The sequence below is a fragment of the Brachionichthys hirsutus genome, chromosome 22, assembly GCF_040956055.1.
Source record: "Brachionichthys hirsutus isolate HB-005 chromosome 22, CSIRO-AGI_Bhir_v1, whole genome shotgun sequence".
NCBI classification, from domain to species: Eukaryota; Metazoa; Chordata; class Actinopteri; order Lophiiformes; family Brachionichthyidae; genus Brachionichthys; species Brachionichthys hirsutus.
In genome coordinates this window covers 7484512-7498681 of record NC_090918.1, presented here as the reverse complement: position 1 = coordinate 7498681, position 14170 = coordinate 7484512, and the positions used below count along the sequence as shown (strand labels likewise).

Here is a 14170-nt window from a genome sequence, read left to right as displayed (position 1 = left end):
AATCACTTTATTCCAAAGTTTTTACAAATTCAAGCATCACAATTCCTAAACAAAAGAACGACATTACTTTAAAGTGAATACGAAGTAATGCATTACTTTTGAGTAACGGGGAGGCCAACTCTGGTGATGGCTGCTACATTTCTGTGCGTCATGTTCACTTTCTCCGCCCGATCTGAGCCAACAGACGCGCGTTCTCCGCCGCCTTTGCGCGCAGGTTTTTGGCCTTCGCCACATCAAACAGGACGTTCATGATGTTGGTCGGGACATCCAGGGACAGGGTCAGCCTGCTCCTCCGGTCCCCCTTGCTGCTGTTGCGGAGCATGTGCCCTCTGAGCTTCGTCCGGCTCATGAAGCGGTATTTTGCGGGACTTGAAGTCCTTTTTTCCCGGCTGGACTCGACGGAGGAGGAGGAGGAGGAGAGATACTCGGCGGACTGCAGGAGGGATCCCCAGCCGTAACCCGGATCATCCTGGTCGCTCCGGACTCCTGCTGCCATCTGGTCGTCACATAAGAGAGACTCGGAGAGGCGGAGGCACAGGTTGGAGCTCGGTGCGCACAGGACCGACAGCAGCAGCAGAGTCTTCACGGACGACAGCATGCTGTGTCCTCTGGGACGCGTAGAGAGGGGGACAGGGAGAAAGCGTCTCTTCATTCTTTTTTGTTTTTTTTTGTTTTGTACCAGTCATCAAATGTATTCATCTCAAAGCAAACAATAAAACACACCGAACTTGTATTTGAGTCCGAGGAATAAGTATTTTTATTTCTTTTTAAGCTTCGGAAAATGCGTTATTGGGAATCACGAGATTCTATATTAACTCAGCTCAACTTGTGTTTTCAAAAAGTCGGAAAGTTGCTAAAAAGAAAAAAAACATTTTGCGCCAAATGCCGCAAATCTACAAACGTTACATTTTGCACAACTTACCGATCGTGTCCTGCAATAAAAAATACAGTCAGCTCAACCGCCACGCTTCCCTGCAAAGAAATGAAACCAGCAGGCAACTCTCAGTCGGCTGAAAATGCGAGAAGAACCCCGGTAATGCGCTCAGCAGGTCAGCAGTGCGCGCAGTCCGCCCGGCAATGTGGCGCGCTTGGCCATTCCTAATGCAATTCATTTAGTAGGAGCCATCAAGCTGCAGCAAGACGCCAGCAATGACGTCATCCCGTTGGTGTTTTTGGTTTGCTGCGAGGTCTCCGATTGGTCGAGATGCATTGATGAGGTGGTGAATTGATCAAAAGCGCGCTCCATGCGGTCTCTTGTCGGTGGATGCGAGACGTCATAAATGAGTCCAGGAGGGAAAAAACGTGTTTTTTAATATTTTATAAATGTTTCAGATTATATCTTATCATGGCTTTCAACCGTAATGACAGCCTGCAGCCAATTCAATACAGTCTGGCAAGTTCAGCACCCTGGAGAGCTCCACATATATTTATAAAACCAGAATGCATTTATTCCTATCCTATCCTATCCTATCCTATCCTATCCTATCCTATCCTATCCTATCCTATCCTATCCTACCCTATCCTATCCTATCCTATCCTATCCTATCCTATCCTATCCTATCCTACCCTATCCTATCCTACCCTATCCTATCCTATCCTATCCTACCCTATCCTACCCTATCCTATCCTATCCTACCCTATCCTATCCTATCCTATCCTATCCTACCCTATCCTATCCTATCCTATCCTATCCTATCCTATCCTATCCTATCCTATCCTATATATTAATCTATTATTAAACCCAAACTTTTAAGACTCTTACCTGGAAGTGTATTTGTGGGTCTCCTATTCATCTTCAAGCCTTGTCACACAGCTTGAGAATAAAATAGCACGGAGTAGCTGAATCAAATAAATAATGAGGAAAAACTGTATTTTCTATTTTATTAAGGGGTAATATTCTTTTTGACTAATGTCTAATTACTGATTGATTAATGGCTCATAGATAAACCAGTCATAGCTCAGGATAATTGGATTTGGCTGGAGTTTATCTCCCTCGTATAGAAGCCTTGCTTTGTTGTCTCTGACTTTGTAAAGAGATAAGTCTGCAACAAAAAGTTCCTAAAAATGTTCCCACAGATCTGCTAAACCATCAGTTCTATAATCGAGTCGGGCTGCAGCTAATATTGAAAATTAATTACTATATACCGGTAATTAATCGATTTGGGTCTTTTTCCAGAAAGTAAGAGGAAAGTCTGATGTGAGGGAGATTACAAACTAAACGAGAAAAGATTACACTGTCTTCATGCTGGAATGTCAATAAAAAAAGGGGCTTTAAACAGGCACAAATTATTTAGAAATCTATTTACTTCACATTTAATATGGGACCCCTGCCTCACTCTTCCTCTTTAAATGACGAGCATTTTAATGCAACACAACGAAAGTTAGATCAAATGTTTCCCTTTTAGATTTCTACATTTCAGGTTTTGAACTCCAATTATAGTGACTGACACCAAGCACCCCCCCCCCACCCTGCTTGGTTCTGTACGCATCTGGAGAACACAATACACCCAACACTATTCAAGGGAGTCTCTTGCATTATGAGCAAGTGTAGCGGGAGCATGGGAGAAGTGTCAGGATCAGAGGCTGCAGGGGTCACGCTCTAATGAGCGCCTTCATCTCGACATGAATGTGACCGTAACTCTTTGCAGCTGGAGTAATCACAGTCTGTGACACGCCAAGCCGTGAGATGTCCTCCCACTCCCGTATCACATCTGAGATGCATCTTCCGAAATGGAATTACTGGCTCCTCTTCAACTTAGATGGAAAGTTCACACCTTCAGTGCTATATTAGATCATGCTATTGTTAGTCACGTAAAGGAAATAGGGACCTCATGCACGACCACCTTCTTCTTCAGTCTGGTAAGACTTATCTTGAAAGAGTCAAATCACATCCAACAACAGGTTGAGATGTTTTACATTTCACGTTGCACCTCTTTTATCACGGGCTGAGAAAAACAATTAAAAGAGCCATTTTCAATTAGGATACAAATTGTGCTGCCTAAATTAGAACGGCTTCGGTTATTTATCATGGAAGATTTCATTATCCGTGTCTTTTTCCGTCACTATTCTTATTGGTCTAAAGTTTATAAAGTTCTAGAATGACTACTCAATCCTGGAATCCCCACGACTGCTGCTGCTTCCGTCTGATGGCGTGGCCCCCCCTGCACGAGCTCCCTCACTGGGGCCCCTGCTGGACCCTCATCTGGATCCCAGCCTGCCAAAGACACATATTTAGTGGACGCGACCAGCTTCTTATATTTCATACTGCACAGGACACAGTTGGGACGAATACATCACTAAAAAGACAGAAACAATTTTCCAGCAGGAAAGTTTGAGAAACATGTTTAATAAAAAAAATACAAAAATGAACATGTTTTTAACATTCACGTTTCACAGCCGTAGATGATCAATCAAGAAGCAGCCGTTGAACTGTATAAATAAATCCATTATTAAACATTTCACACAGATATGTACAAAAGGATTGCATAATGTGGGGTTGCTATTTTATCTGCAAAGTTATTTCCCTGTGGCAAATATATATATTTCATTATATATGTAATAGATGAATACAGTATCATATAGCTGTTTTACATCTACAGTAGCCTCCCATTCATAGTGCACCACCAGAACCTTTAAAAATAAGAACATCCTAACCCTAAGCCCTTTCCGATTAGCTGGTATTAAAATATATTTTGTCCGTGATCTGACTGGAACGCCCTGCCACCCCTCTCCGTCTCACACCAACTCTCGCACTCTCGTCTGGAGGAAAATCGATTTCTGTTGCCTCCGCAGCCTCCAAACACAAACGGCCGGCACTCCCCCGAGCGAGAGTGGAAGTACCAGACGAGAACGTATTCCGAGCAGGCGCCCTCGGACATCGGCTCCCGGCAGCGGTCTTTTGGTGAGGCTGTGTGTGAAACGAAAAATATGTCAAAATTGATTTTAAAAAACACAAACATATTCTGGTGCAGTAACATGTGTAGTTTAAGTACAACATGAGGCAATACAGTGCAAATATAAAGTAAAAACACAGCTATAAATGGAATGGAGCTCCGTAGAGTCTAAAACTTTGCTCAGCCGGCTTGATCCAAGCCGTATGCCCAAAAACGTTTCATGGAAATCATTTTGGTTTGTTTCTGAGCAATGTTGGAAAATTACAGAGAGTAAAAAAAAAAAAAAAAGAAAGAAATCCTGGATCCATCCCAAATTTCATAAGTTCTTTCCTGAACTGAGTCCCCATCCTTCTCCCAATATTCATGGAAAGGTCTTCTGTGGTTTTGGCTAAATATTATGATGCCATTGAGACATGTTTGTGAAAAAGGAATGCTGAGGTGGAAGAGCTTGGGTGAGAAATGAAAAACCAAATGGCAACAAACAGTCAATAATTTGTCTCGTTTTGTTTTCAAGCATCGTATTTGTGCAGCGATCGTGATTTCCTGAGGGACGAGCTTACAGATCAGAGAGACGCTGAAGTAGCAGTGAACGTGTTGATTGCTGAATGCACTGGTGACTACACCCCTAGCTTCTGAAACATCACATTTCAATCTCTGCTTTTCCATTCCCTCAGTCCGGCCTGTGCTAAGCTAGGCTAAACAACTTTGAATACGAGGTGCTGGTTGCTGTGGAGGTACTGTTATTCCTTACAACACTTCAGATCTTTATTTAAAGACAGTAAAGACAAAAGAGAGGGGTCAGAAACAAAGAAAGGCGGCGCTCTTGGTCTCTCACAGGCAGCAGTTGTTCCAAATCCTCCTCTTTTCTTCCTCTGCCCCCACCCTGTGGTCTCTCCATCAGGAGAACCTGAGGAAAAACGTCAGGGGGGAGTTTTACAGGGTGGAGGATTCAGTCATTAGGGAACATAAAAAAAATACATGATGGAATGTCATAGTTCCCAACGCAGGAATGAAAGTTCAGTCGCTTCCGATCCAGGATTACGGAGGCCTGCAATGAGAGGCTGCGCATGCAAACTGATGGTGAAGTATGGATGAAGTATTTAATGGCAATTGATTTAGCAAAGGTGGCCGAATGCAGCACAGAGGCTGCTAATAGTGGTCATTTTTAATCTCCTCTTTTTAACGCCTCACGTCAAATGAACGCACTTTATGAATAAACATGTTGACATTGTCATCGGGCAATGGCATGCTGACGCTTTGATGAGCGCGCTGAAGGATTACCTCAAGGTAAGATGAAAATAAATTGGGTGCAGAAGCTGGTCTTTCCTGGGGGCTACATTTGCTAATGAGCATCAGGAAACCTAGTGCAACTTTTTTCTACTACATCCTCGGCAGCGCAAACAGTCCAGGAGCTCTAATATGACGCATTTCCAGAGATTGAGCATTTTTATTTTATTTTGAGATAGATGACACTGCAGAAATAAACAGCATTTTAAAATGACATTGTGCTTTGTTATTATTGAATAGAATAACCTAACTTCATGGCCTACAGTAAGTAGTACATTTCTCACACAATATTTCTTCAACTGGCAAAAACTTTTGTTAAGATTGAGTTGATATACGAAGCTCTCGTATCCAAAGTAGGACATGGGTTATGCAACTCAACTTTTGCGCATGTAGTTGGATTTAAATTTGAATTTAACTTTTGTAATAAGGCTGCAACATTTGCAACCGTTTAGTTATGGTTGGTCAATCGATGTAAATTTACTGTTTGGACTAATGAGAACTTTTAAAACTCATGATATCTGAGGCATCTGTGAGTTTGGCCCGTGGGCCCGGGCAACAGTCCAACAGCATTACTGATGTGCAATATTGCAATAATTATCATTACCAGTCTGGTTCATCAGGACTTCTTTCTCCTCGAGCGTCACAGGAGCAGAAGTTTCTCCCACTTCATCTTCATATTCTTCCAGTTCTTCCCCATCTCCCCCCGCCCCGCCTTCATGGGGGCCAACGTTGCCCGACACCAGAACTGCATCCGGCCCGTTTTTCCTCTCGGTCACTGAGGCTGTTTCATCCGGATCCACGGACATGACTGTGATCTTGTACTGCAACCCTGCAGGGACGACTGCAGGTCTTACAAACTCATACAACTCCTGATTTTAATGGTTTAAACCGGCGATGCAAACATCTATATTCAAACCTAAGCAAACTAAACACTGAACCTTAATATGTCCTAATCACAAAATCAATCGTTTGTTGTTACATAACGATGGACGGGCGATCCCTCAGGTGTCTTGAAACAGAGTAGTGGACCCTTCATAAGGTTTCCACTTAATGGGAGTCTGGTGTTTGTGAATGGCTCCGCTGTTGATGGCACCATGGTGTGTGTTCATCTGTGAGAACAGAACAGATGGCCCAGCACAACATGCTGCCATGCTGCTGCTACAGGAGCACGCACACACACGCACACACACACACACACACTTACCACACGTTTCTGTCACCTCCTGAGTGACTAGCTGCTTCACTTCTTCAGCCTTGACACAGTGAAATTAAGAAAATCAAGCCACTGAATTAAGGTCCCGCTACATATACGTGTATTTTAAATGTTAAATTACACTTACAGAGAGTCCAGGTTCTCCTTTCTCCCCCTTTTCTCCTTCAATACCCAACACACCCTAAAAACATTCACAAAAAACAATTAATTCCATTACAACTTTGACTCAACAGTTTGGTTTGGTGCTTTTAATGTTGTTTATGGGATGTTTCTGATTCCTACAAAAACAAGTTACACAAACTGATTTGGAAAAAAGCTGCTGAAAGTTTTTTTTTTTAAAAAGAGGTGGCTGGGTTTAAAGCACTTTGCTTGGGGAGAAAGTGTTTAGAGAAAGCGTGTTTAGAGGAGCGTGTTCGCGGAATCGCACATTCTCCCCTCTTAGTCCTGGCGTTCCAGGCGTTCCGTCCTTGCATGGTGTCGATTTGCCTCTTCTGCCTCTCTGCCCCTGTTTGACAAAAAACAAAAGAGAAAATACATTCAAGTTTTGTTTTTAAATTTGTCCTCTTTGACAAAACCTGCTGTTAAAGAAAAGAAAAAACAACAGTGGAGACTCTCCAATTAGGCCCATCTTTGGAATGTTAGTTCCCTTTTATCATGCATTTGAGAGACAACATACAAAATAGTCCTTGTCAAGTGAGAAGAATTGGAAAATGATGCAGTGAAATAACAATATAATGAATGTTTACTGCTGATAATGGTGATAATAATAATAATATCGATGATATTTTTCTCCCTTTCTCCCAGCGCAACAATTAAAAATTGAGGCACAATAAAGAAATTCTAAATCTGTATCATACCTTAGGACCTTTGTCTCCACGGACTCCCGAGAGTCCTTGTGGCCCCGAGTCGCCGTTCCTTCCCGGAATCCCTGCCGACCCCTTGAAGCCCGGGAAACCCGTGAAACCTGCCGCACCCTGCATGGAACCGGAATCATGTAAGGACGTAAACGGCCACACTGACACATCCCGGGAGTTCAACTCTCAATAAAGTGACCAGTGCTGCTGGGGAAATTGTACTAACCTTTTCTCCTTTCATTCCGTGAATGCCATTGGCACCGTTCTTGCCTCCATCTCCCTTATCACCCTGAATTAAGGAAAAATTATATTTGTTTGTGGAAGAGATGGAAAAAACATTTCGTAGGCGCACCTGAATATTGACCTTGAGCCCTGCGAGTCCATTCAGACCAGGTATACCAGGGCTGCCAAGGAATCCCATAGCTCCCTGTTTTGCCAAGATAAACACACACATTCATCGATATAACTGACAATATTTCTCCTTATGGCATTGATAGATGTATCTTTCTAGTCTAATCAGATGCTCATGAGGCCTAACCTTTTCTCCATTCAAACCGGGAGTCCCGGTGTGCCCAGGTAAACCTCTGAAACCCTGCAACGGCAGGTAACACGGGAATTATATGATAGCGATGTCAAACATAAGGAAACTTGAAACACAATAAAGTGGCAGAAGGGACAAAGGTGAGATGACTTTGATGACTATCAAGTGCCTGCACCTTATCTCCTTTCCCTCCTTCGTCTCCCAGGGAGCCCAGTTCTCCTCGATCACCCTGCAGAAAGAAAGCACAGATTAAACAAAAGGAGAAAAAGACCTGAAAGTATCCTGAGCAAATAATAACCTGCACCTGATCGCCCTTCTGTCCTTGTAGACCGATATCTCCTTTGTTTCCCTTTGCCCCATCCACTCCGTGAGCCCCGTCGAGACCCTTAAATCACATTACAGGTGTTAGTGTATGTGATTCTCCGAAGTTAATCCCAACCTATGCATGAAAATATTTACAAATAGTGGACGTTTATGTGTTTGTTTTTACTGCAGGTACTCTGTACCATCTCTCCGTTGATTCCAGGCTCTCCTGGGTCTCCCTGATGGAGACAAAGACAATTTCACACACATTAGCTCCATTAAAGGGTTAAATTAGTAAACTATTGTTGTTTTTAAAAAAAAGAAAAATCATACTTACCTTTTGACCAACTGGTCCTCGTGGTCCAAACCTGCCCAATGCACCCTTAGTGCCTGCATTGCCCTTAACGCCCTTAAAATGAGATAAAAAAAAGAATAAAATCAAATATTTATTTACAGTATATGAGAAAAAGTGTAAATGAAGCTGCATTTCCAGGCTCTAATTACTTTCAGATTTTTTTTTACCTTGACTCCAGGAGGACCGTCCTCGCCCTTTTCTCCTTTATCGCCATCAAATCCTGGCGCTCCTCGCTCCCCCTGGAGCAAAACGTAAGCTACATTCATGTAGATATTTTATATATGCATATACGTTTTTATTGGATTGACAATTACAGCCCTTAAATCTTTAAGCTTTTCTTATTTTTATTTGTGTGCATTTGTGGACCTTATGAATGGCATAAATAACTACTTCAAGAGGATCCCACCGCATCTCCTTTAGATCCCTTGAGTCCACGGGGGCCTTGGATTTGAAGCAGGCTCCCCTGTAGGAAAATATATATTTTACAAAGCGCAGTGAGTCCTGTTGGTAAAGAGTTACCTACGAATACCAAAAAAAACAAACAAGAAATGCAAAAGTCATCATACCCTTTCTCCTCTGATGCCAGGTAATCCTCGCCCCCCCTGCAAAGAGGGACCCTTTAACAACAACTCTATTCAAATGCCAGGTGTCACCAAAAGTACTCAACATATTTTAGTATGTATCTCCCTGCATTGCCGCTGCAAGAAGAAAAGGCTTGAGCAGTCGCAGCATTTTAATAAATCCCTTCTTGATAAAGCGTTATGAATGGCTGTTGCAGATAAGCGGGGAAAAGATCGAGTGGAATTTGACGGATGAATAATTCAGGTGTGATGTTTCAGTGAAGAAGGAACAAACAGATATGACTGGAAAAAGTTCAGTCAAGAAGTCTATTCAGATTCCCTATCATCATTTCGTTAGCCTCTTCAGCCTAATCAGTCTCGGCAGAGTCATCGGCCACGACCGCCACCATTATCTGGACGCCATTGGGTGGAATAATCCAGGTTAGACAGCCTCCAATCACAATCTCCCTGATGTATCCAAGCACCAAAGACCCTCTGACAGATTGAATTACCACACATCACCCACCGCATGAAACAGTTATCTTCATTCACTTGTCTCTCCAGCCTGAGCTGCCTAAATTCCCATCGGAAACAAAAAGCTAAAGACGTGGTGCATTCAGGCCGACAAGGTCGGCGAGTTCCCCGATGTGTCGGCGTCTCCGACGCTGCCGTATCCTAATAGTTTTTAATGCATCGTGGCGAGTATTTTTAAGAGCGACTGCTGTGTTAATTGAAAAACAATGAGCTACTAATTGCGATCATTAGGGTGAAAACACTTTGGGGTGAAAGAGGTCAGAAAACAGCATGGATATTTAAGAGTATGCCTTGTTCATGATATTAGTTCTAAAGATGATGCAGGAAAGATTTCGATAAATTAGGTTTACACTCACTTTTTCACCTTTGCTGCCACGCCTACCTTTTGGACCCTGATTTAAAAAAAAAAAGAGTTGCCTCCAAATAAACATCAAGGAAACGCTAAAGGCTTTAAAATAAATCTTCTGCTCGGTTGCACGGTTTTGGAGAGTCGCTTACTAAATACCCGGGAGCTCCTTTGACACCTGGAAGGCCTTTTTCACTCTGTTAAAAAAATCAAAAATCAAAAATCAAAATCAACAATTTCTGCACGATGAAGCGACTATCCTGGAATGTTATGATGTCATAGAGTATGTCAGAAGCCTGACTAGTAATCCTAACCCACCGCTCAAACACAGACTACACCGGTTGTAGGTGAAGTACAGCTCACCTTTCTACCTGGGAATCCAGCCGACCCCCGAGCACCAGGCTCCCCAGGAACGCTGTCACCCTGATGAAGACGAGCACGGCCAATGAAGCAAAATATAGCGGGAGCCTACGAGTTCTTTTGATGTCCTCTTAGATAGAACAAAATAAAAAGCTGCCTCGTACCTTTTCTCCCTTTACTGCAGGCACTCCAGGCAAACCCTACGTTTAGATGCAGTTGAAGAAGACGAAGAAGATACGTGTATTTCTTTAGCCTGGTAAGCTCCATGAAGAATTTTCAAAGATTCTTACTTTAGTTCCTGTGGCTCCTCGAGGTCCCGGAGCGCCAGGTGAGCCGTTCTTCCCCCTTTTACCACGGTCTCCCTTCATCAACATACGAAACATCAACTGCACAACCTTTCATTTACCGTAATAAAGCATCAACGCTTACTGTTAATGGTAACATGAAATCTATAATGACATACATCTCGGCCCGGTTCTCCCGGGTCCCCGAGGTGACCCTTCTGGCCTGGAGCGCCCTGAGTTCCCGCATTGCCCCGGATGCCCTGGATACCCTGAGCGCCCGGAGGCCCCGATTCACCCGGTTCACCCTGAGTGGAAAGAGAAAGGTGAAAAGCGAGAAGAGCACAGACAAATAAAATATTTTAAAAGAGATAAATGTAATTTCTGTCATGTCATGTAATTGCTCAGTTCTCCGATTAGCTTTGAATAATTGCTTTCCAACAGTGTCCTTCGCTTTATCGGTATATACGTATGCTAAACGAAATTTAAAACGAGGAAGTGAGCCGCTGATTCAATTAAATTCCCTAATCACAATCACGGCGGGACAAAAGTCAATCAAAGCGAACGTGGTGGGGAAAGACCGAAGGGATTAATCGATTTAGAAGAGAACATTAAAATAAGAGATTGCTCATGTTCTCTTTGTTTCACTTTTCTTTGGAAGAGTGAGGAAGGAGGGAAGTTTCACCTTCTGTCCAGGGGTTCCAGCCTGGCCTTCTGGGCCCCTGTGGCCGATACCTGGCTCTCCCTTAAAGCGAGCACAAAAAAAGCAATAAACTAAAACCACTACATAAAAAAAGGAATCGTTTAAATAAAGCGATCTGTTTACCTTTTGTCCCGTTTCGCCAATTTCTCCCTGGAAATGTGGGAAAGAATTAGACAACAAATAAAGAGCAATTTGGAATAAATAAAAAATAAGTCAGCATTATGTTTAACAAGTGGAATAATTCACGTCTGCTTTAATCTCACAGTCGAACAGAAATAGAGCAGAGAGGACAGCAAAGTGAACTAACCCTTTAAATCTGGGTTTCAGGTGCGCAAATATAAACACTCCTTCACATGGAACTATAGATGAGTTCAGTACAAGTTGGTAACTGTTGATTGTTTCTACGCTTAATAACGACATCAGTTATTGATAAAGTGTATATTTTTTTGTCTGTGGAATTATCATTAGTCACCTTTTGTCCGGGGGTTCCAGTCTCACCTTGTTGCCCCTGTTGCACAGGAAATGCATAGAATATTAACAGATACTGGATTCTTATTCAGACTGAAAGTATTTCCTGGCAATCAGATTACATTGTCAATACTAATACTCTTACCTTCAAGTGAAAATACTCTGGAGGGTATGGGTAAGGATGTCCAGTGTCCTCATCATGTCCTCCCTCTCCCCTCCTCTCCATCTCGGCCCTCTTCCTTTCCCACTCCTCCCTGACAAAGTTCTTCTCCCCCTCCTCCTCTGTCTTCTCCTCCTCCTCCTGCCCCACCGTCTCCTGATCAACGTCCTCCTCCATGTACCAGTCCCCGCTCCTCTCCTCCTCTTGCTCCTCCTCATAAAAAGGATCAGGAATTGCTTCTGCTCCTCTCTCTTCCATCCCCCACGCCTCCACCTCTCCAGCCACCGTTGGTTCCACTCCTCCAAAACTCTCTCTATCTCTATCAGCGTTTTGCTCTTTCCCCTCCCGTCCCTGCCTCTGCCTCCTGGTATGCCTTTGAAGGTTGGAGGTTTCTTCCTTCTTCTGCCAGAAAAACAAATTTTAAACTCAAACTTTTAGATCTCAATTCTTAAGTTTAAATCTTCAAAACTGATTCACACTCACCGTGGAATCAGGCCAGCGGACGCTCTTCCTCACCCTGATTTGAGATCGGGACCCCTGACGATGCCCAAAAACGTAGCTTTAGAAGAATAATTTTAAACGTCCAATCAAACACAACGAGTGTGTGCAACATGATATGTGTGTGAGAATATAAGAAAGAAAGACAAAGACTTGCTTGGAGGGTTATTTCAATGTTTTTACTGGGTCATACATGCACAGACAGGTTAGACACAAACACTGCAACGACAGAGAAAAATTTCACCAATGAAAAGAACATTTGTCCAGGTTGCAAAAATTATAAATCTACATTTTGAACAATATATTGCTAGAAAAAAGATGTTCAGGGAATCAATAACACAGCAAATCTTCCATGTTTCAATAAATACAATTCAATTACAACGTAGCAAAGGGGAACAATAAATGTCTTTCATGAAGTCTCAATAAATAAATTAGAAGTCATAAGTAAGCAAATTAAAGACTGCACTTGCATTGAAAGTTACATTAAAATGAAAAATGACAGCAATTTCATTAAAGCCTTCATGAAAGGCCCATAAGTTTGGGTGAGCGACATCGTCTCTGTGTGGAAAGAAGTCCTTCCTCGTGATACGCTGGCCAGGTGAGTTTGCACAGTTTAATCGCTCCCCCCCATGTGGTGTGTGTTTTCTTATGAATGCTTAACTCGCTATAGTCACAAACTCTTGGTGAATTAAGAGACGGCCTGTTTAAAAAAAAAAATGAGAGAGAGAGAAAGATATTAAAAGTAACTCTCTGGATTTTTATTTTGTGTGTGTGTGTGTGTGTGTGTTCACATTACAGCAACAGAAACATGCATCTTTTTGCACTGGTGAAATTTTCATGAGATGAAGCAAGAAGAGAAGGCGCTGACAGAACTTCAGACACGTGTACTACATGCCAGGAAAAAAAAATCCTAACTGTACCTTGTCTGGGTCTTGACTTGTGATGGCAGACGCAGGCGGTGACACTTCACCCTGGCCATAACAAGGAGAAGACATGGTAATTACATAGTAATAACCTTTCCTGTCCCCTCCCCACTCCTGTCCTGCCTACTCCAGGCTTCTTTAGATGATCTTGTAATACGTCATACATTTACAGGAGTCGTTGTCGAGTCTCTCTCTGAAGGGGACGCTGAGGGACGAGGACCCCGTGTCGGGAATCGTTCCTCCTGCAAAGACAACGCAAGCATAAAACTGCATGCATGAGCTCAGCTGTCTCTGCTCCCTTCCCATCAGGGTACAGTCCAACAGCTCACAAATTAGTTTTTGTTTTTACCTGAGCTGCAGGATTATTAACGCTCGCCTTTTTATCTGCTGGATATACGAACTCATCTGTTTGGATTTTGAGCTGCATGTGATTAAAAAACATGGAGTACGTTTTATACTTTCTAATCGAGGTGAAAGAGATGAGACCGTGTTGTCAGGGGGAAATTGACCTGCTTGCCATCACTCCTCTGCGCGACAGCGGGGTCAACCGGGTGAAGTTCTTCCTGTTTAACAACAATAACGCAGAGACAAAGTCATTTAATGCTAATATTTAATTCAGGTTGTGGGTGTGTCATTAAGAGGTTCTCGATCAACAGATTCGAAAGGGCAGAAAATAGAAAAAGCTGGTAGCTTGATTAAGAGTGAAGTTCCCCACAGATCTTGAACTAGCCATTGGACCTCAGAGGCTGCCCACCTGGTAATCAGAACTGTACGCTTCGCCGTCTTCCTCCTCTTCCTTCTCTCGCTCGCCATCCGCACTCGTCTTGAGATACAGGAGATAAAATGATTAGAGTAGGACACTGCTACTCATCACAAACCGTCAATCCTGTT

General features: G+C 43.0%; 2 protein-coding genes across 2 annotated transcripts in view; both read right to left on the bottom strand.

Moving 5' to 3' along the window:
- Positions 1 to 154: 154 nt before the first annotated feature.
- Positions 155 to 598, bottom strand: ucn3l (urocortin 3, like). The gene has a single exon (XM_068755415.1). It carries the CDS (start codon positions 596 to 598, stop codon positions 155 to 157), a length of 444 nt encoding a protein of 147 aa, XP_068611516.1.
- Positions 599 to 3375: 2777 nt separating this feature from the next.
- Positions 3376 to 14170, bottom strand: part of col7a1l (collagen type VII alpha 1-like) — a 32672-nt gene continuing 21877 nt past the window's right edge. Inside the window, exons 73-105 of the mRNA XM_068755563.1 lie at positions 14034 to 14102; positions 13789 to 13842; positions 13629 to 13700; positions 13444 to 13521; positions 13277 to 13327; positions 12342 to 12395; positions 11844 to 12260; positions 11703 to 11738; positions 11354 to 11380; positions 11213 to 11272; positions 10710 to 10835; positions 10537 to 10608; positions 10411 to 10446; positions 10250 to 10309; positions 10039 to 10083; positions 9897 to 9932; positions 9013 to 9048; positions 8853 to 8909; positions 8614 to 8685; positions 8429 to 8500; positions 8295 to 8330; positions 8093 to 8173; positions 7964 to 8017; positions 7786 to 7839; positions 7612 to 7674; positions 7474 to 7536; positions 7251 to 7367; positions 6821 to 6898; positions 6521 to 6574; positions 6385 to 6433; positions 5785 to 6009; positions 4729 to 4800; positions 3376 to 3907 (exon numbers count right to left, since the gene is read on the bottom strand). Of these exons, the coding sequence (XP_068611664.1) occupies positions 3681 to 3907; positions 4729 to 4800; positions 5785 to 6009; positions 6385 to 6433; positions 6521 to 6574; positions 6821 to 6898; positions 7251 to 7367; positions 7474 to 7536; positions 7612 to 7674; positions 7786 to 7839; positions 7964 to 8017; positions 8093 to 8173; positions 8295 to 8330; positions 8429 to 8500; positions 8614 to 8685; positions 8853 to 8909; positions 9013 to 9048; positions 9897 to 9932; positions 10039 to 10083; positions 10250 to 10309; positions 10411 to 10446; positions 10537 to 10608; positions 10710 to 10835; positions 11213 to 11272; positions 11354 to 11380; positions 11703 to 11738; positions 11844 to 12260; positions 12342 to 12395; positions 13277 to 13327; positions 13444 to 13521; positions 13629 to 13700; positions 13789 to 13842; positions 14034 to 14102 (2703 nt within the window). The 3' untranslated portion in view covers positions 3376 to 3680. The remainder of the gene's footprint in view (positions 3908 to 4728; positions 4801 to 5784; positions 6010 to 6384; positions 6434 to 6520; positions 6575 to 6820; positions 6899 to 7250; positions 7368 to 7473; positions 7537 to 7611; positions 7675 to 7785; positions 7840 to 7963; positions 8018 to 8092; positions 8174 to 8294; positions 8331 to 8428; positions 8501 to 8613; positions 8686 to 8852; positions 8910 to 9012; positions 9049 to 9896; positions 9933 to 10038; positions 10084 to 10249; positions 10310 to 10410; positions 10447 to 10536; positions 10609 to 10709; positions 10836 to 11212; positions 11273 to 11353; positions 11381 to 11702; positions 11739 to 11843; positions 12261 to 12341; positions 12396 to 13276; positions 13328 to 13443; positions 13522 to 13628; positions 13701 to 13788; positions 13843 to 14033; positions 14103 to 14170) is intronic.